This window comes from Molothrus ater, chromosome 3 (assembly GCF_012460135.2).
Source record: "Molothrus ater isolate BHLD 08-10-18 breed brown headed cowbird chromosome 3, BPBGC_Mater_1.1, whole genome shotgun sequence".
Classification (NCBI taxonomy): Eukaryota; Metazoa; Chordata; class Aves; order Passeriformes; family Icteridae; genus Molothrus; species Molothrus ater.
In genome coordinates, this window is record NC_050480.2 from 96,420,087 (window position 1) to 96,440,579 (window position 20,493).

Consider the following 20,493-nt stretch of genomic DNA (forward strand, 5'->3'; position numbering starts at 1 on the left):
TTGAAAGTAAATATTTTATTTTGCATATATTTAAGTGAAATTTACTGCAGGAGTGCAAAACTATGATTTTTAAAGGCAGAGTAGATGTGTTTATTGCTAAAAACATCCCAATGATTTACTAGCATGGCCAAGAAAAATGCAGGAGAATTTCAGAAGTAGTATCTTGCATGGCAGCAGTGAGGATTGTGTCTTGCCTGGTGTTCACAGCTTTGCTTGCAGCAGTCTAGGAGTAGCTGGTTGTGGGATGCCTCATGCTCTTTTTTATAACTTGTTTTGGTGAAGATCCAAATGAAGAGCCCTGATGTCAGTGTAGAGGAATCTGACTTTCTGGGGTTATTAGTGGAGCAAATTTTTTCCTGCACAGATCAAAATTGTTCCTGCACAGATGCATTTCTTTTTTTAATTCCATTGGTCATGCACTAATGAATTTCTTTCAAAAGACTAACTCAGTTAGTCAGGACAAAGTTAAATTTTGATTTTGTAGATGAAAAGTGAGGCATTTCTTGGCCATTGAAAACCAGCATCTCTTCTTTATTCGTGAGGGTATGGAACAATGAAGAAAATAATGAAATTGTTGTGAGATATGGAAGAGGTAGGAAAGCAGATTTTAGTATCTTCCTTAAAGCCTTTCTGCAAAGAAATACGCTCAGAAATACATGTAAAGGTCAGGGAAAGCCTCCAGCAGCTGTGGAAGTTAATTTTGTTTCACTCTATTTTTAATATTCCATTTTAATTTTTTTTTTTTTTTTTAGTTTACTGCAATTCCTGAGCACTTGCCCTAGCTGTAAGAAGTATGGAAGCTTTAGGCAGAAAATAATTTCATAGCCTGGCACATTTCATACACCTATTGTACATTGTCTCCTGTCCTCATGCTTGTACCAATCTGTTAGAATGGCATGGTTTCAAGTTGGTCAGACTTACCCTAGGAAATGAAAGAATCTGCCAAAATTAGTCTGAAGCAAGGAAGAGGATACTAGTGACACCTTCCCCTCTTCAGAACATCTCAGTTCTGCAGCATCAGTGTATTGGAGGCTTGTAGGGTCAACTTCTGTTCCGTGATTCTTCTGCAGAACAAGAGGAGCCCATCCCATGCTCCCTCCCAGCTTTTCAGATTACACATGCACTGATGCAGGAGAACCTCAGCTTGAGCTAAAATCATCCAAATCTGGCATATAGCAAGTTTTACTCAAAGAAAGATGTCTCAAATGTTGAGTTCAGGTGAAAAGCTGGGTTTTGTCTGCCTTTTCTCCGATCTTGAAAATCTAACCAGTTGAGGTCTGAGTGACTGTATTCGGGATCAGACTCTCCACATAAAATTTTTCTTACTTACTACAGGTTCACTTGTCTTGAAAAGCCTAATGCTTGACACTTAAAATAATAGCTTTGCTAGGCAGGAGGTGCTATTTTTCCATTTCTGGATTTTAAGGACAGACTGAATGCACACAATAAAAGATTACACAGATGTGTATCCGTGACATAATGTATCTAGGAAACACTGCAATTATGAAAATCTAATGACTAGTTGTTAACATTGTCAGAACCCTAACTGTTGTAACAATGATTTTTTTATGTTGCCTGAAAGAGAAGCTTTTAGGAAAGTTCCAAACAAAACTGATATTCTCACTGTTTCTGGAAAGTTTCATATGGTATTTGGGACACCAGTAATGATAGCTGGAGTTCAACTTTTGCCTCTTGCCAATGGGTCGTCCTTGCCAGAGTCTTCCTTAAAACAGAAAAAAGAAAACAACGTATAGATGTATTTTCCTGATTTATATGAGAGTACTATACGTAAAGAGAGATTTATAGAACAAAATTAATCACTTTATATACAGATCAAATGTGCAAATCTCTGTTTACCCTACATGGGAAAAGAGCTAACTAGACTTTTCTTGCTTTGCTTACACTTGTATGAATAAAAGACAGTTCTGATGAGGCCTATGATTTATTCCAGATTTATCTGGTATTATGAAGAACAAAACCTGTCCTAATTTGCTTATCTCTTCAGGTAAGGTAATCTACCTGCAGTTCAAGTAATTTCATTTGCAATCTTTGTCTTTTTTTGGAGCAAAATTATTATGGTTCTTCAGTGAAAGAGAAGGATTTTCCAATACTCAGGAACTTGAAACAGTCAGCTTATGCATCTTCAAGAATACTCTGCTGAAGAGAAAACCCTGAACCTGGGTATTTCAGAGAGTACCACAGCAAATTACACATCCCCTGCTGACCAGAGCAGACACTGCTGCTCCCCTGATTAAATGGGTTCCAAATTTTGATGCTTATACCTGCATCTTGCATGTGGGAATTAATCCTCAATCTGACTGTATTAGAGCTGACAGCCCTCTAGCCCCTCCAGCTGTCACCAAAACAAATTCTTCACCATCCTTCCTGCCTGTCCAGAATGCCTCAGGCAATAGGGCATACATTTTTCTTGTTTGTGCCCATCCATGGTGACACAGATGACAACGAGGCTGCAATAAAACTGAAGCATTCCCTGGCAAGAAGAACTCTCTGGCTTCTCTTTCTCATGCAGGTTAATTCAGTTTTCATATTTGACTCTGATGTTGTGGATGTGTAGCATGAAGCACACTGAAGCCTGCTGGCTTCAAAAATAGGTGCTGCTGGTTGCAGTCAGGGCTGCTGACTGGTGTTTCATAAACATTCACATCCTGGGGAGAACTGTGGGGTGATTTTATGAGCTTTGAAGTAGAAGTGGAACTAACTAGCACACCACTGTGTGTCAGTTCACAGAGAGGGCAAATAGACATCTGGGACACAAAAAACAGCTGCTGAGATGAGGCATCCCTTTGAAATGCTGGTAAACTTTGCAATAGTCACTTCTTGAACCAGGAAATCAGTGAATTGTAATAATTTGGTTTCTGATCATTGTGAAATTCCTTTGATGAGTTGCTAAAGGTTTTTCTGAAGAGGCTCTTGAGATAAAAATGCCATTTAAACAGCCTTACTTAAGTCTTCCTGTCTTCAATCTATTTTAGACTCTCCTTTTTCTCTTGTAGACTCCTTAATCTTTTCAAGTTTTCTTCAGGCAGCAGGCCAGCAAATAAGAGTCCACAAAAAAGCTCTTAGTGATTCCATCATTCTTAATTATTTAAAAAGAAGGATGGGATATTTGACTCCTTTTTTCCACTAAATGGCTGAGACAGTTCACTTTGTTTTCCCATCCTTCTCACATCTAGACAATCAGTACTGCTGTCAAGAAGGAACGGCAGGAAGGTCAGTGGCAGAGGTAGAACGATCAATTTGCTTCTGCACATCCCAGATGTGTGCTGCACATCCCAAATGGTGCCAGGCAGAGGGCAATGTGAACCCTTCAGCAGTTTTAGGCCTGAGAGAAGGATGGAGGATTAGAGCCTTCACTTCTCTCATGCTTTGTAATAAGGACTAGCACTACCAGGATCTTCATGCTGGAGTGCAGCGAGGGTATCCAGTCATCTCCCCTCAGGGTCAGAAGAATGGGAGTGCACAAGGGTAGGATATGCTGGTGCTGGGATTTTTTCCTCTTCTCTCATGTAAGTGTTGCTAATTGCCTCACTTCTACACGGGCCAGCAGAAGAAGGAGATGGATTTAGGCCTGTCCCCACACTAAGGGCAGGAATTTCAATCTGGTGGTGAAAGAATTTCAGCACAGGTAGAGAAGGACATGTTGAGAAGCACCTCTTGGGCACACATCTGCCTGTGTTCCTAGTGGAGTTTCTGTATGGGAGGGTGGCAATGTACAGCTTCTCAGGAGCTGGGAGAAAGAATCAGTTTCTGGAAAAATGAACAAGCAACCTCCTGGTGGCTGACAGGTCTGGCGCTGCTGGGCCATCCCTTCCGTGTGACACCGCTTCTGCCTTGGCCCTCCTTCCCTGCCTGGGCCTGGCAAACTGCTGGGATACAAAACCAGCCTGTGTGCTGTCCTGTGCTGTCAGACAAGGGAAAGGATGGCTGAGCAGCCAGCGTGTTCCTGTGTCTTAGACCTGCAGAGGTTTGATAGGGTGGTGGACAGAGCATCACCAGAAATGCACACCTGCTCCCTCCTGGAACAAGCTCTGGGGACTTTGAGCAAGAACTTTCCCTGCCCAGCCTTGGCATTTTCCACAGCAATCTAACTGCTAATAACAATATGGTATAACACAGTTACTGTGTAAAAATAAGATTCAAAAATATTCATCACACATATTTGAAAATGGATATATTACAATCCTGAAATATTATTCATAAAGGGTTTTTTTATTATTATCTTTTAATAAGTGGCTAGCATATTTTGAAAGAGATATTTTGGAAGAATGGAGAATTTATTAATATTCACTTTCAAAAATATAAAAAATATATCTTTCTTAGTCAACAGTGTAATGAATGTTAAACCCCATCATCTGTCTTGGGTGGAAAATCTGGAAATTTGATAAAAGTTATAACTGTATCAATATTTGCCCTATAGAAGACTAGAATCAATATCTAAGTCACAGTACAGGTCACAAGTAGTCAAAATACAGTGATTAAAGAGAGATAAATACATCCTGTTGTCTTCGGCCTGTGTGATAAAGTTGAATGTGGACTCAAAGCTGACAAGCATTTCCTGATAGAACAGCTGGTATGGCAGCAAATATTTAATTATCTGAAATACATATTTGCAATTAGACAGATTTCCTCAAATAATCTTGCTTGCTCAATACTTTTACCTGTTCAGTGGGTTTTCAAGCAATGTGTGAGCTGCAGCCTGTTAAATTCCAAATATTCTCTCAGGATCCATCCTTGCAGAAGTGAAATGATTTGAAGATGTGACAGCTGTAGGAGCTGATTGTTTTTGTCTGATTAGATTTGAGCAATCTGGTCCAGTGGAAGGTGACCCTGCTCAAGGCAGGGGTGTTGGAACTAGATGATCTTATGGTACCTTCCAGACCAGGACATCCTATGATTCTGTAATTGTACTCAAGTCAAGATGCCAAGAGGATGACAGTACATGGATGGGAAGCCAGGTGGGTAAAAAAATTGTTGAACTCAGAGAGTTTGTGGGTTTAGAGACAGATTGTAAATGCAGCACTGCAGGGGTCTCTTTTGAGACCTGTCCAATTTGTCAAATGTGTAAGGTAATGCATTCTTATCAGGCTGACATCAAACTGGGGCAAGGAGCTGGTATGTCCAAGCTGGGCTGCCATGCAGAGACACAGGAGGGATGGGCCAAAAGCACTGTTCAGAAGAGAGGTACAACAGGATCCTGGGCTATTTTTTTTTTCAATAATAAACTTTTAGTTGATGACTTTTATCACAAATTATTCAAAATCAGACAGCATATCTTCAGAAAAAATTCTCTAAGCACTAGCTTTAGAAAATTACCCCTCTCCAAAATGTTATCTGCTTATGTCCTTGCTTGGTAATACAATGCCACACAGCTGGCCAAGACTGGAAGAAAATGTTCTGAACACAAAATTTCAAAATGGTAAAAACCATAGAAAATTACCTGAGAACCCAGAGTTTTGTAGTCAAGTACTTAGCAGCTAATAACCCATACATAATGTGCTGTTGATTTCCATACCTATTGTAAACTCTGTGGTGTCTTCAGATCATTGAAGTTTCCAACGTTCTCCAGTGCTTTGTGATTTTAGGTGTACTGAAAATGGAAGAAATGATTGTCTAGCAGAGGTTTTAACCTCCTATTTAGATGCAAAACCTGGATCTTGTCTTGGGAACTCATTCCAAACTACATGAATAATGGATGTTTTCTTTCTAACTTTTTTTTTCTGTTTTTTTTTTTTTCTAACTTTTGGAGACTTATTGCATTGAGTTCTTAAGAAGTTCTGATGCATACTTTGAAGACTGTCATCCTCAAAGAGGGTTCTTTATTAAAATAGGGGACCTCTTGCTATGCAAATATTAATTGCTGTAAAAAGAATGATCTTTATTTCCATTACCAAAATTAATTAATTTCTTTACTGCCATCACAGTTTTAGAGGAACATGGGGTGTTAGGTGACCATTGTAAAGTAAACAAAAAAAAAAGACTTAAAAATCTTCTTTTAATTTAATACGCATCTTTGTAATGAGCTTTTTCAAAATAATGAATATTTCAGGTCAAAGTTAGTCTCTTCACTTTGAATATATGTACATGTGGCAATATCTTTTAATTGCCTGGATAATTGTCCCTGTTGTGGTTTAACACCAGCACTGCACAGCTACTCACTTTCTCCTCCCCCAGAAGGATCCAGGAGAGAGCTGGAAGGGTAAAGCTACAAAAATCATGGGTTGAGATGAAGACAATTTAAAAGCCTTGCACATGAGTGAAGCAAAACCAGGAATTAATTCACTGCTTCCCATGGGCAGGCAAGTGTTCAGCCATCCCCAGGAGAGCAGAGCCCCATCACAAGTGACGGTGACTTGAGAAAACAAACACCCTCACTCCAACCTTCCTCCTTCTCCCACCCACTGCACACACTGAGCATGATGCCACATGGTCTGGAATATCCCTTAGGTCAGTTTGGGTCACCTGTCCAGGCTGTGTCTCCTCCCAGCCACCCATGCAGCCCCAACTTCCTCACCAGGGTGGTGGTACAAAAAGCAGAAAAGGCCTTGGCTCTGTGTAAGCCCTGCTCAGAATAACAAAAACATCTCTATAATTGTCCTTGTGTTCAGCACAAATCCAAAACACGGCCTCATGCCAGCCACTGTGAAGAAAGTTAACTCTACCCCAACCAAAACCAGCACAGCCCCAAAAGGTAGCCATCCTGTTATAACATTGCTAAGACAGATGATTTGGAATTTTTTTTTTTTTTGAAATTATGTATGATGAAATTATGGACAGTTATTTCAGACCAAGAATTAAGCATGTTTTAAAAGTTTATAATATTCTCTTATTTTCTTAGTTGAGAGATAATGAATTTTATAAAATATATTTTCCATATAAAACCTGAAAAATCACCATTTGTGTTACAGATTAGGGTTGGACTGTAATACAAAACATTATTCCCTCCCTTCTCATGCAATGATAATTGGAGGGTTTTTTATGGTGTAAGAGATTTTTCTTTCTACTTCTGTATAATCTCCCTTGAGAACTAGTTGGTTTTAAACTAATTGGTTAGGGAGCCACTGAGGAACCATCCTTATGTTTTTTGTGTCAATTATAGTGTGTAATTTTTTCTCACATGGCATGGCCTGGGTCTACCCACTAACTGCTAGTGGCTCTATCTGCTCTGAGGGGGGGGATTGGCTTTCCTTCTTTGCATAATTATTTGCTGCTCAGAAGACAGTATAAAGAAGCTGGAAAGCTTCCCCATCCTACTCATCTGAGAAAGGTTTGAACCACCACCTTTTGAGATTCAGGAAGGCGTCACACAGTATCCCTGTGTAACCTACTTGTCATCTCCTCCAGTCTGGCCTCTGAGTAAACAGAAATAAGAGCATTGGAGGGCTAGAGTCCAAAAAAAAGGTAGCTTGACTGTTGCCCAGTTGTTAGGAGATTCTCACAGAGTGAAAAATCAAGACTGCAGTGCCAGGTAAGCATTCATGTTCTAGCACACCACTTGTGGCTGAAATCTAACATCAGCTCAAAGCATAACACTGTCATTTTCCTGGCTCCGTAACTCTATCATGCCTTCCTGACCTATATTTAATCTTCCAGAATGTGCTTTTTTACAGTCTACTTATACTTGGCAGCCTTAATTGTCCTGGGCTGGGGTCCTTTGCCTCTCAGGAGGATGAGAATCTGGATAATCCACACACAGGATTTAGAGGTGTAACAATAAAATTATAGAGAAAATGAATGTTCAAAAGAGGGGCAGGCAAGGTAGATTCTGATTAAATAGTGGCACTGCGCGATAGTGAGGGTAGCTCTGACATTCATAGGAAGTTGGGAAATCCAGCATGGCACCCATAATCCCAGGCCTTCCTTAATTAATAGCTGGAAGCAGGATATCCTGGAGCATCTGAGAAAATCTTCCTCTGGAGTGGGATTCCCATGTAAGAACTAGTATCATTCTAGATGTGGGGTGAAGTGTGCAGTGCCCATGTAAATGTTTCACATGTGGGCCATCTCATATTAACTGCATCCTTCTTCTAGTAAAGCTGAACTGGCTTTTAGACTCCATTGACTGTATTGACTTGTTCTTCAGTGATTATAATGGGAGTTTAGACTTTAGCTCCCAAGTTGATGTCTAAATCCTACTAAATCTGGTGCTTAATTTAGAAGAATTTTATTGCCCTCATGAGGCTTTTAAATTCTTTGTACAATCAATCTTTACTTTGAGAACTGGCTGAGTCTAGCTGGGCTTCAGAAATGCTTCTCTTTTTCTGCAGGTTGCAAAAATAACCTGGATAGCTACAATAGGCAGAGTTAGATTGCCCTGCAGAGTTCTGTGCTGAAATATTGATAGGACGATGTTTTGGTTAGAATTCTAAATTAGATAGAAAGGAGTCTACCTAGCTGTCTTTACAAACTATATATAATTCTTGCTTGATTTAGGAACCTAATTGCTGAAAACAGCTCCGAAAATCTTTTTCTAATACATAGCTCTTGAAAAGAGCACGAAAGAAAGTGGTTGGGTCCAAGAAGACACCAAATAAGAAGCTGAACATCTACAGACACATACTAATCAAATGCAGTTTGGTTTGGTTTGTTTGTTTGATTGTTTGTTTGTTTTAAATACCGTGAGGTCCTTCAGGCATCACTTTTTGCAATTTCCTGAATCAATAATTTAGGGACTTAATTCAATAAATCATTCAACTAATAATAGGAATAAACACTATTTTTTTGCTGTTCTTAAAATTGGATTCTGAGAACCAGATTTTCAAAGTATTTCAATTCTTAAGGACTTGATCCACAAAAGGGCTTGGATTTTTTGATGGTCAGTATTGCATTATGTAAGGTTTAGGTGCCTGTTTCCTATTTTTGCCTCCATGTGTTGAACAAGACATTATCTGCTTATACAGTGCATACAAAGTAAACATCTCCAGCTGGGCTTCCCAATAGCTGCCCAAGATAATCAACAAGAAAACAAGCACTGAGACCAGAGCTGTTCCTTAAATCCCACCTCTGTTGAGGACCTTAAGTCACAGGGATGAGCAGACATGAGCAGCAGATCCCAAGCCCTTCCCTGTCTTAGATGCCCCTTCTGTGTTTTCAGGAAGAGTCGGGAAGTGATGGTCCTCACTCTGAACACACAGCTAGAGGAAGGAGGTTCACCAAAATTGAAATAAAAGCTGAAAATTCAGCACACTACAGGGTGTGGGAAACAGCTACTCCATCTGAAAGGATTAACCCAGTCCTTGCTCACTTTTGGACTTTCACCTAGTCAGTGGGCTGTAGAGATCTCTGTAAGTCTTGGTACAACACTGCAACTTAGGAAAGAAAGTCAGCCTTCATGTCACCAGGGACAAGGAGCAGCAGAACAAAATATTTCAGTGTACTCATCAAGAGAATTACTTAAGAGAAGCTGCTAATGCCCATTTCTTGCTCAAAGAGATGATGATGCCTTTTCCATTAAAGGTTAGACAGAAAAGTAAAAGTTTAAGTATTTCTGAGTTTTTGTTTTCTCCTACTGAATAAAAATTAATTTTAGAAGCTTCCTCATTGAGTTTTTCCTTTTTCTACATGAAACAACAGAATAGTCTAATGAGTTTTACTGAGAGAATACTCTAATGGGTTTACTAAACTCATTTAAGAACTTAAGCAGACTTGAAAAAACTGTAAAGGACACAGGGATAGTTGAAATCAGAGAAGGATTTGTACATGGGAACTAACTGAGCAGGGGTTTATAATCCTGAGAAAAGAGGCAACTGTGGGACCAACAGCAGTAATGTATATAGTTGAGGGAGGAAGTTGAATTGGTTAGTTATAACTGTTCTTCATAAGAAGTAATGAGGTATAAAATGACACCAGTGAACAAACAAGAGGATCAGTACTGTAGCATAGTTAATTGGAGTAACTCAGTGCCACAGGATGGTCCAATGCAGCTTAAGAGGCAATTTTGTCAAAACCAGATAAATGGCTCTTACTTTATCCTACAATTGTAATTAATGGACAAAACACTTCAGTGGGAGTGCTAGGGTTGGTAGTCAGGCCTATCTTATCAGTAATTGAATTTCTCTTAGTGAGGCCACTTGTGCTTTCCTTGCAAAGAAAGATGTTTCTAAAAAAGTAAGTAGGAAAGATTACAGCATTGCACTGTTTGAGACCCAGCTAGAAGTGAACCACAGCTCCCCAAGAACATCTTCAGCTGGGTACCTCTCTGGATTCCTACCTCAGCACATGAGAAGGGGTTGGTTTGCACAAGTGAGCCCTATGACACTTTTTTGAGAGAGGGAAATAAAGTTTGCTTCTATAAACTGCTCCTGGTGCCTTACTCAGAGATGCAGCACAGCCTGGAGCTACCGCCTGAGGAACTGAGACTCTGCTATCAGAGCATGTCTCCATCTGCTGATTGCCAACAGAGATTTCCATTTCCCCCCCTAGAGCCCAATGGAAGGCATTCTCCCAACTCTGTGATGGGTCCTTCCAGGGGGGAAGGATGCTTCCCCTTCCAAGGGGGAAGGAGGCCTTGTTAAACCTGGTCTGGCAACTATGGGAAACAGAGACAAGCCAAAGCATCAGAGAGGATTTCTCCTCATGCAGCTTGGGGCTTGGCTGTTTTTTTGCTTCATTGTTTGTTTTTCTTTGTTTTTAAAAGAGATAATCCCAGCTTAATCCTGTGTAAAACCATATTAGATGATTTATGTCTCATTGTCATGGAAATGAATGACAATCTCAAAGGAGGAGGGTCAGGACAACACTTCCAGGAGCACTGATACACTGCTAAAGAAGAACTCAGACTCAGTAGTTAATTTAATGGAAAAGACCTCTAGCCCCTTTTGTGTCTTTTGTCCCAAATCTTCATCATAAACAGTCATTAGCATTAGATCTATGCCAACATTAAACCACTGGTATTCCAAAAGTGCATCAGGATGGCCGCACTGCTATCTCACCTCTCATCCCTTGTAGCATCACTTACACTTTCCTCCCTTCTTATCTCCAAGAGATATTCTAGAGTATGAGCTGAAGTTTAATTGTGACTAATTCATAGTTTACCTCCAAGTTTCTGGGGTAAATAGCATCACTTTGGCAAAGGCCCATGTAGCAAATCATTTTGGTAGCAACACAAAATCCCTTTAAACTGCCTTAGATCTGAAATCCTGGACATCTTGAACTCTTGTCTGACTGATCTTTGGCTGCTGGGCTAGATTTCCTGTATGCATTGCTTCCCTACACTGAAAAGTCCAGGCCATATTTTGTTTAGTTAACTTGCCAGAAAAAAAAAATTTCCCTGAATACGCATGTAAGAAGGAGACAGAGAAACTGCATAGGGTTCTATACAACTGTTACTGTGTATTTGAACTGTTGAGAAAATGAAGCCATTAATAAAAAAGATTTTTGTCTCTTGTATATACATCTAGGAATATGTATTTTGTGTTGCTTCTGGGTAAACTCTGGGCTGAGCTCAGCTGCCTCAGTCTCCTCCAGTGCTAGTGACAGAAACATTGGCTGAGCCCTCAAACACCTGAACCTTTCTGTAGCTGCAGCTGGACCCCAGCTGAGGTAGCCAGGCCATGCAGAGTGGCACAAGCTGGCAGGCAGATGCAGGGCCTCCTGTCATGTCTGCGTCTAGTATGATTTAGGGAGTCCTGACTTAATTCTTATTTGCATATAATAAAATGCCAAACATCTGCTCAGTGCTTTATCAACATTAAAGCCAGTGCATAAAAGTTTGTACTCTCCTGCTGGGCTCAGTCTGACATGCATCATTTCAGAGACATTGAGCAGAAACTGCAAGTATGAGTGGCATCTTGCTTATAGGAAACAAACTCTGTTTTAATAGGAAGCAGTCAAATAAGTAGGTAAATATACTGGGTTTCAGCATACTTTTTATTTCTAAATAAGGAATACATAAGAAAATAAAAATGCCTTGCATTTTCTGCTCAGAGCAGCACCAACTCTAAATAAAGAGGCACTGAATGCTGCTGCTCACTGAAAGCACACTGAATGCTGCTGCTCACTGAAAGTCACATCTGTGACTGCCGTGTGATACACAAACACCCAGGCTACTGCTAAACCTGAATTATTAATAATTCAGGTTTAGCTGTTATTAATAACAGCACAACTGGGTCAGCAGTGTATTGAGTGTAAACTGATTTATCATGTTTCCTGGGTAAGTTTGCAGCCTACCCTAAGCTTTCTACAGTTGCAACTAAACTATCATTAGGTGATATAAAGCTTATCCAAATAATTTCTGCATTTCAGTTATTGAAATACCAAGGTGTTCAAGATTTGTATTATGTTTAGATTAGTCAGGGAGGATGCTAAGGCTTATATCTGGATTCAGGGGTCTAAGCTTCCTCATTTGGGCTCAAAAATAAATTTGTAAAACATGCTCTGAGACTTCTTACCATTTGGAATGAAATCCTTAAAAAATTTGCAGTTTCTGTTGTATGTAATGAGAGGTTTTTGGTGCACTATCTGATCTGAAAAGTTAGGAGGCTGCATAGCCAGCCTTGCCATCTGCCTCCTTCTGCATCAGGCTCTTGAAAAACGGCCAGTTCTGTTTGACTGATGCATCACAGTGTGGAATGATTGAACCATCATAGTGTTGAATGAATGATAGCAACATTAAGGTTGGAAAAGACCTCCAAGATCATCAAGTCCAACCTTGACTGAACACCACCTTGTCAACTAAACCACAGCCCTAAGTGACATGTCTAGCTGTTCCTTGAACACTCCAGAGATGGAGACTCCACCACATCCATGGGCAGCTCAGTCCAATGCTTAACCACCCTTTCTGTGAAGAAATTCTTCTTGATGTTCAACCCAAAACTCGCCTGATGCAAAGGAGGCCACTTCCTCATCCTGTCACTGGTTGCCTGGGAGAAGAGACCGACCCCACCTGGCTACAGCCTCCTTTCAGGGAGTTGTAGAGAGGGATAAGATCTCCCTAGAACCTCATTTTCTCCAGGCTAAACAACCCCAGCTCCCTCAGCTGCCCCTCATGGGACTTACTCTCTAGACCCTTCTCTGGACATATTCCAGCACCTCAACATCCTTCCCAAATTGAGGGGCAGAGAACTGGACACAGCACCCCAGGTGTGGCCTCACCAGTGCAGAGTGCAGAGTGCAGAGAGACAATCACAGCCCTGGTCCTGCTGGCCTCACTCTTGCTGATACCAGGATGCCATTGGCTTCCTTGGCCACTTGGGCACACACTGGCTCATGTCCAAATGCTGCCACTAGCTCCCTCAATTCCCTTTCTGCTGGGCAGTTTTCCAACCACTCTGTCCCCAGCCTGTAGCACAGCCTGGGGCTGTTGTGACCCAAGGGCAGGACTTGGCACTTGGCCTTGTTGAACCGCACAGCATTGGCCTCTGCCCATGGATCCAGCCTGTCCAGATCCCTCTGCAGAGCCCTTCTGCCCTCCATCAGATCAACACTCCTGCCCAATTTAGTGTTGTCTGCAAACTTACCCAGGGTGATGGTACTACATCATCTAACCTCCAGGCACCTAAGCCAGTTACTGGACCTGGCACCAGGCTGGTGGCTAGTTATTTCTTGTTTAAAGATTTAGACCCTGAGGCATTAGATTAAGTCTTCACTCAGCTGTGATGTGCTCACTCAAAGCAGGCAAAGCCAGGCTCCCTTTTGTGACTTAAAAATACCTTATGGCCTAGAGAAAAAATTGTCAAACTGAAACTGTTTCTGAAGATTGGTCCTAAGGTTGATCCTAAGTACTTTTCTCTTAACAGATGGATGCTGATCTTCCTCTTCCAACTCTCTGGGTTAAGTTCTCACTGACATGCCTCTATTCTTATCTTTTCTCTTCCTTAGCAGATTGGTGGTCATGTTTTCTTCCTCTCTAAGATTTCTCCAGCTAGTAGGCTGCAGCACATTCACTTTTGTACAGCAGAAACTAAAATAGTTTTTAAAACTTTTTTCTAGAACTCTGACATCTGAAGATTTGAGATATCCTTCCATCTCTGTCCCCCACAGCTATGCTGTAGATGAGATTTTTGAAGATCTGGTTTTGATTCTCTGGAAGGAAAAGGAGATTTAATCTTTCTATTCCTAATAGTTTAACTGTATTTTCAATACAAAGAATAATCATATTCTGCTTGTGATTTATGATGAAACTGACTCAGTTTTTTTTCGGTTTGGTTCATTGTTTTGTTTTTTTTAAAAATCTAAAATACTTAGGAACTTTTTTTATCTTGAAATAATTTTTTGTTGTACAGCAAGAAGAGCATGCACAAGATTCTAAGTCAGTGTTTTCTTTGGGTGCTGTGCATTGAAACTTAACTTATTTTCCATTATTTGTCTTTCTTCAATGAGACAAAAATTCTTATAAAACAGAAAAACTGTAATAGTATTCAGACAAGTCCAATTTATATGGTACATTGTTGGAAAAAAAACCCTAAGAAAATGCAGAATGGCTACAAGCCTACTAATATGATTTAGAAACTTTTTGCAGAAGCTACATACAACATGCTATTAAAACTGCAAATACATATTCAATACTTGTGTTTTATAGAAAATTGTATAAATATTAAAATTTAAGAGAAACAATATGGAATAAAATGCACTAGGAAACTGATATGTAGACAAAGGTTTATTTACACCATACAACATTTTAAATATTTTATACACAGCTGCAGCAGAGAAAGCTATTCTGAGCTTTCCAGAGAAAACTGCAATAATAAAGATGTGAAATATATTATTCATATAAAAGTGAGATTATTACTTTATTGCATTTAAAGCAATGAAGAATGTAGCTCAACAGACATTCATTTAATGACAAAAACTTTGCTTTTATATTATAAAGTAAAAAGTGTAGTAATGGCCAAACAGACTGTTATAAACTTTAAAAACTGCATATATATATACATTGTGCTTCATGGTGAAGTTTTTTGAAAACTAAACCAGATGAAGCTGTTACAACATGAATCGTTGCTTGAGGTTTATCTATAAAGATTACCTTACAAATCCATTCCACGGGTACTTACAACACACGATGGTAAGAATTGTACACCTGGTTCTCCACTAGCTGCACTAGTGGGAATAAACTGTACGAAAAAAAACCACTGACATTTGGCACAGGAAGAGCCTGACATAAAGGAGTTGCAATGTTCAGACAGGAGTGTCAGGATTGTCAGGATTCCCAAAGTCTTTTTACTGTCAGTGCAATGAATTATTTTTACTTTGTTTTGTTCAGTTCGTTTTTGTTAAACTTCTGTTTGAAAGTCACCTTCTTGCACATCTAAAGGCAAGTTCAGACACTTCTCCCATTCTGCTGGTCTGAGTTCTAAAGCATCTTTTGCCTCTGTGTCTAATACATTTATCGTTGTATAGTGTTGGTAGTCACCTGTGGTTTTGAAACTGTCCCATGGAGCCTTGCTCGGTCCTGAGTTCTCCTGAAGACCAAAGAGAGAAGAATTAAAATCACGGATGAAATAATGCAGTTTCCATTTATAAGGCTGATTGCTGACGTGCTCTCATGAGACACAGAAGCTGGAGCGGGGAAATGGCTTTGCAGGGAGCCAGGCTGGCAGGGTGCTCGGCACCGCTGCGACTCTTTCTCTGTGAACAATCAACACTTTGGCAGGCTCCTCACCTGAGCTGCCAGCTAAGCCCTTTCTTTCACAAGAACCAATGTGAGAGGAATGGGCTGAGAGATCCAGTACCAATAGACATCTTTCTAAGAGTGGGAGAAAAGAGGGAGAAGAGAAAGGAAGGTAACAGAGAAGAGTTTGTGCTTGAAATATGGAGTGGATTGAAACCGAGACTGCCTGCTGGATTTTAAATTGTGGCAGGTGCATGGCAGAATGACAGAAACCTTGAAAATGCTGTGAGAGCCACCTTGCCTTGCAGGTGGATGAGCTCATGTATATTAGGATTAACAGGCTGAAAGGTGGTTATTTTCTACTGAATTATTTTTTATTTTTTTAATTCTACCTTTTATAAGGTAAAAGACCTGATGGACCAATTTAATTAGCGATTTCTGCTGTAACATGATGGGTGGGATTTAGTTGCTAAAATACAGTATTTTTGCACCATCTAAGATGCCTTTGAACTTTCTGCTTGATCTCCAACTATCTTTCATGAGAGGTGCAGATCTCCTTTGAGCCCTGTATCGTTGCTGCCTGTGCTGTGGTGTAAACCAAGACCTCTGTCTAAAATAGCCTGAGATGCCTATATTTAGGTACCTGGATCACTCTCTGACTGTCTCACAAACAAACCATTCCTCTAGGCAGCTTTTATTAGCAGACTTTTCAAAAGCACAGCACCAATGTGAAACAGAGTAAACACAACTCTTCCACTGAGATTCCCTTTGAGATTTTGAATTAATTCAAGCCTTATGTGAATAGCAAATCTCAAGTAGGGAGACAAATGAAAATGTTACATGTCAGCTGATCTCAAAAGGAGGAGTGAGTGAGAACTTGATACAAAATAACACATATCACAGATAAAGGTTCATCAAAGAATCAGGGCTAAATTTCTGCTGGATTAAGATGATGTAAAAGATGTAAATCCATTGGCCTCACATCTGCTTAATACCTCTTCTTCATGTCTGAAAGCAGCTCTTCTGAAAAAGTTATAGAATACAATGATTCTAGCTCAGTTCCATTTAATATACAAGTTTCACATTATAAAATTATATAAAAATTATTACTAATCAAAATATTACTGATAAAAATATGTCAGACTAAATGAGCTGTTTTAATTAGGTAGCATCAACTATTTCCTTGCTCTCATTATCAGGTGTAGTCAGAGTGTTATGCATGTGTGTATGAGTGTGTCTGTATAAATTTGAATTATGATGATAGCAGCCTCAACTCAGGATGATTTAATTTTTGCTTTTCCCATGGTAAATATTTATAAATCTATTTTGGAAAAGACATGGCATTACAGAGATCTTGTGTGCTTTCTGGACAATTGCATGTACAGGTAAACCCATCTGGACTTGTTTGTAGTATCTAATTTATTATCTCCTTGCCTAGCTAGAGGAAAAGCCTTATTGGTCAAATTATATCAGTGAGCTGCTTTCTCTGTATAAAGGCCCTTAGACACAGCAGGCACATACAGATTTGAAATGCATTCCCTGCAGCTCAATTACTTGTCATCTATAATGATGTTAGTGAGTTAGTTGTGGTCTAATTGTAGAATGTAATGAGTCTCACCATAGGCTGGATTACTGAAAATAGCTTTGGTTCTCATTTCTGAGGTACCTAAAGGTGAGGTCTTGGGAAATGCACTGGACTCAAAAGGCTCTTTTTTCACTGTTGTTTAAGATCCACCATATTTTAAATATAATAGAAGGACACTTACCATACTGCCTGATTTTGGTACATCCCGAAATCTGTCCAGAGTCTGAAATTTCTGATTTAACTCTTGAAACAATTCCATATGCCTCTTTCTTGTATGCATGACCTTCTGCAAAATGGAATATACTTGCTTATATATATAATTGAATCTGGTTGTTTTGTTTTGCGTTTTTTTGTTTTGGTTTTTTTTTTTAAGAGAAGCATTACTTTTTCCAACATAATAAAGTAAATTGAATTTGGCAGGGTCATCTTTCCCCTATAGATTTGACCAATGGAAATGAATTGCCCTGGCCATTCTCTCTGCTGTGTTTAATGCTCCTCCTGTGTACAAGAGACTGTTTTAACTCTATGTTTATTAAGTTGTTGAAATTAGAGGCCACTAATGTTAGCTTGGAAGTTTCTTGAAAATAATGGCAATTTCTCAGAAGAATGTTTTTCTTGCATATCAAGAATATTTTCTAGAACTTCTGTTTTCAGCATAGATGCTTAAATTTTAATTTCTATAGGAAAGCAACAGCACTTTTAAATGGTCCCTGTTGGAATATTTTTATGAGAATGCTGAACTCAGAAATCTTGGCTCAAAATGGAAACCCCCCAAATGTTATGTCTTTTTAATTAGACATCTTCTTGTCATTCAAATCACCATAAAATGCAGTTGAAATTGCATTCATATTAAGAAAAGTAGGCACATTTTTTCAATTTTACTTGCTTTCTTATTTCATGGACAAAGAAATTGGAAACTGTCCTCCCTCTAGCCCATGCTGAGGGCACTCTTCCACAGAAATGAATTATTGCATTCGAATATTGGCCTTCCTGTGGAAGAGGGGTGACCCCAAAGAGGGATGACCCCAAAGAGCCCCCACAATGCACAGTGCACAGGCCTCAGCCATGTTTCTGCCTGGGCAACTACTTGGAGAGTGAAGCCTGTTTTCAAGCCTTGGTTGTAAGCTATGCTCATCAGAGCTGTTTTCAAAGGGAATTCATGCTCAGTTATGGATTCAGAGCAGCCTCTGGAGCCAAGCTGAAGGCTACTTGCTGTTTGACCAGTCTCATGGTTCTGTGCTCTGGGGATGGGAGGCTCTGAGAATGCTTCACCTCAGTCCAACAGTGGATGGGCTTGGCTTTGCTTTTCTTAAGCTCTGTAACTGCTTGAACTTGAATTACAGCCAGGGCAGCAACCAGGAATGCTGACAGACAAGGTGCAGGACACAGGCCTTTGTGCAAGTCCTGATTTTGTGTCAAGCCTGATTTTCCCTGGAGTTGTGAGTGAAACCCTGAAAACTTATGTATGTGGTGCTTGAGTGTGACCCTTTCCATCAAGTAACACTCCTGCCAAGCCTAGGTTAGTACCTTTTAAAATGGAGTGACAACAGCTGACTCTCAATATTCCTTTATCAATGCCAACTTTGCCCTTCATTTGCATTATGTCTTTAGAGATTTCCTGAAACGTGTCTGCTCTTTTGGCCAGGAATTTCTACTGCTATGCTCTAATATCTTTATTAACTTTAATACAGCCACACAGTAGCTTGAGAAGTTGTTCACTTCTGAGGAAAGAAGTTTGGCAATATGTCTCACAAAGAGACATGAGACATCAGCAATTAAAGACCTATTAACTTGAGTTGTGGGGTGAATAAGGGAAAACCTTTTGCAGTATTTGGTAATAAACTCCTTGCAAAAGGTAATTTAACTAGACATAGCTATCAAAATTTATGAGGGGAGTTTTACTTAAGTGACTTCCTAGGGATTCTTTTCAGATATTGCTGCTATGGTAGAGACAAGAGTATATAGCAATTTTCATATACATAAAATTTTTTCAGAAGGGTTCTACCTCAAATATTATTATTGGTTTATAAAAGGAGACATGGTCATGGGAATAAAACAGTTTTGGTGGGTTAAAACACTAGCTCTAAAAAGCAGGAAATAACATAAGGCTGTGAAACAAGTATCTCCATTTGGAAACTTTTTAGTAGAAAGCTGGGAATATAGAGAATGCTACTTTCTGGTATCTTTTCCTTAATCATGGACCCAAGATGTCATTAAATAGCAAACATGAATAATGCAAATGTCTTACTCAGTTCATTACATTATTCCTGAGGAGAAGTAGGTGGGAGGAGAAATAAAATACTTGCACTGGGAACTCTGCCAGAAAAAAATCTTTACATTTTATTCTTCATAGCAGCATGACTGGTATGAACATGTACCCATGGATCTTTTGGTTACTTTGTGTTTTCCTGGCTTCCATTCCATAATTCCTACCCACTGACACCCACTCCCTCCCTATTGCTTATAAAGAACAATCTGAACTGAAGGTGCAGCAACTTAAATTTCCAACTTTAAGTCTCAATTTCTAGACTTTTTAAAAATTTTTGGTTAGAAAGCACCATCTTATCTCCTTTCTAGAAAATATGCTTGGTTGGGTAACTCTTTCTCTTTTATGAGAAAACAACCTACAAAGTACTTGTAGCATGTTATTCTGTTTTCTCTATTAAATGAGCAATGTGGACAACACCCATTTATTAACCTTAGAAATACTAACTTTTAACAATACAAAGCCTGTGGTCTTGACCAGTAATACTAGGATGACTGTAGTAGCATCAGGATCTGAAAAGGATGGAAAATGAACTTGTGCTGCCCTTTTTTCTTTAGGTGCAGCTGCACAGATGCCCATTGATGCTGCATCCCTGCCAGAAGCACCAGAGTCGGCCACCAGGCTGCAGACACACATCTTCTTGTGGTGTCTCCTGAAGGTTCCATAACTCCTGCGCTCCACACCCTAAAGGGGTCAAGCTGAATCGACACCCCTTCTACATTTCTACTCTTCAGTCAGATAGAGTGTGTGTTTTGAAGAGTCTATGCCTTGCTCTGATGATCACCTACTCACAGAAAAGGATTCAGTGTGGACGGCTGTCAGCAAGATAGGGAGAACTTAGAACGTAACTCTGTAACCAGCTCCCTTTTTTATTTATGACAGGGATTTAGCTAAACTCTAACTGAAGACAAATATACTCATGAATATTTAATGACAGTCCACCTGCAGTACTGTATTCAGCTTTGGGGTTCCCAACAAAGGGTTCATATTGGAGGGAGTGTAGTGGAGGGTGACAAAGATGATCAGAGGGCTGGAGGACTTCTCCTATGAATTCAGACTGAGAGAATTGGGGCTGTT

At 39.7% G+C, this 20,493-nt stretch overlaps 1 protein-coding gene across 6 annotated transcripts in view; it reads right to left on the bottom strand.

Annotated features, from left to right (window-relative positions):
* Positions 1–14,601: 14,601 nt before the first annotated feature.
* The window catches only part of ADGRB3 (adhesion G protein-coupled receptor B3), a 446,791-nt gene continuing 440,899 nt past the window's right edge, over positions 14,602–20,493 (bottom strand). For all 6 annotated transcript variants that reach the window (XM_036381331.2, XM_054514463.1, XM_036381328.2 and 3 more), the window contains 2 exons: positions 17,332–17,436; positions 14,602–15,416 (listed from right to left, as the gene is read on the bottom strand). In XM_036381331.2, the coding sequence (XP_036237224.1) occupies positions 15,228–15,416; positions 17,332–17,436 (294 nt within the window). In that variant the 3' untranslated portion in view covers positions 14,602–15,227. The remainder of the gene's footprint in view (positions 15,417–17,331; positions 17,437–20,493) is intronic.